This window comes from Cebus imitator, unplaced genomic scaffold, assembly GCF_001604975.1.
Source record: "Cebus imitator isolate Cc_AM_T3 unplaced genomic scaffold, Cebus_imitator-1.0 Scaffold3, whole genome shotgun sequence".
NCBI classification, from domain to species: Eukaryota; Metazoa; Chordata; class Mammalia; order Primates; family Cebidae; genus Cebus; species Cebus imitator.
In genome coordinates, this window is record NW_016107318.1 from 11,665,921 (window position 1) to 11,667,262 (window position 1,342).

At 30.3% G+C, this 1,342-nt stretch overlaps 1 protein-coding gene across 1 annotated transcript in view; it reads left to right on the plus strand.

The window, feature by feature from the left end:
* The window catches only part of ANKRD13C (ankyrin repeat domain 13C), a 101,949-nt gene that overhangs the window by 64,259 nt on the left and 36,348 nt on the right, over window positions 1–1,342 (plus strand). Inside the window, exon 10 of the mRNA XM_017531948.2 lies at window positions 886–1,047. Coding sequence (XP_017387437.1) covers window positions 886–1,047 — 162 coding nt within the window. The remainder of the gene's footprint in view (window positions 1–885; window positions 1,048–1,342) is intronic.

The following is a 1,342-nucleotide window of genomic DNA, read 5'->3' on the forward strand; positions in this document are numbered from 1 at the left end:
TTTTGCAAGATGGACTGGAACACAACTCTGAACATGTAGTTTTGGAATGTCAGAAAACAGCAGCAGGGTGGAGACCATGTGATTTGCATGCAGATAGAAATGGGAAGCTAGTTTTCAATAAATTATTTATCTTTTCTTTCTTTCTTTCTTTTTTTTTTGAAGTAAGGTATTTCAAACTCTGAATACCTGTGGGTCTGAAAAAGGTAAAAGTTAATGTTGAAGGATTAAGAGGACTTTATTGAAAGGAAGTCATGACTTTTCTTGATGTCCTTTATACCACTTGAGTTTCCCTAAAACACTTTAATTGTATTGGTGAGAAAGGCTACTCTTTCCTTTGTTGAAAACAAGCAGCTGGAACTTGAAGTTTGGTCCTATTAGAACATAGAGAATTTGAACAGGGCATTCATTCTGGTTGTGCTAGAGATTCTTATGTGACTTGGACTATTTATTTCTTTTTATTCTACTTTTTTCTGTCTATAAAATGGGAACAGTGTTATCCCTGACCCCTCCTTGTTACTCATGATATTTGCCTGCTAGCTTAATAGTTTTGAGATAGCTTTGTGCTACTTGGGAGTAGGATCTAAAGAAATACTATGTGGCAATTTTATTTAAAATCATTTGCAAATTAACTACAATATGTTTTTGTATGTTTTAAATTTTCCTTTACTGATTTGAAATGTATGCTTTTGTGTATTTTTTTAACATATTGAATAACTGAGGTGTATATGTTGTATATACCTAGAAAATATAAGATAATTTGATAATTTCATGTAGCAAAGCGATGTTTGTTTTCACTTACATGTTACATATTTATAGAAAAATATATTACCTTGACACTTTTTTTAACCTAAAAATTTTATTTTTAAATATTTGGTTTTGTTTTAGGAAAGAGTAGGAAACTTTTTGGCAGACTTTTATCTGGTGAATGGACTTGTTTTAGAATCAAGGAAAAGAAGAGAACATCTCAGTGAAGAGGATATTCTTCGAAATAAGGCCATCATGGAGAGTTTGAGTAAAGGTGGAAACATAATGGAACAGAATTTTGAGGTATAATTTTTACTTCTCCTAATTTGTAGCTTTCTAAGAAGAGACAGGATAATGGCAGTCTTGTGGCACTCAGTAAGTTTATATACTCACAGCTTTTGTTTACCATGTGTTACCTTTTTCTGTGATTTTTCATTTTATTGACGTCATTATGAAGAAGAAGAAAAAGAAAAAAATGATCTTTGGGATTTTTTGGTGAATCTGTACTTTAATTATAAAGTAAATAATAAATAGATTAAAAGCATGAAACCTAGTGTTAAATTTTTCTTTCTTTTTTTCTTTCTTTTTTTTTTTTTTT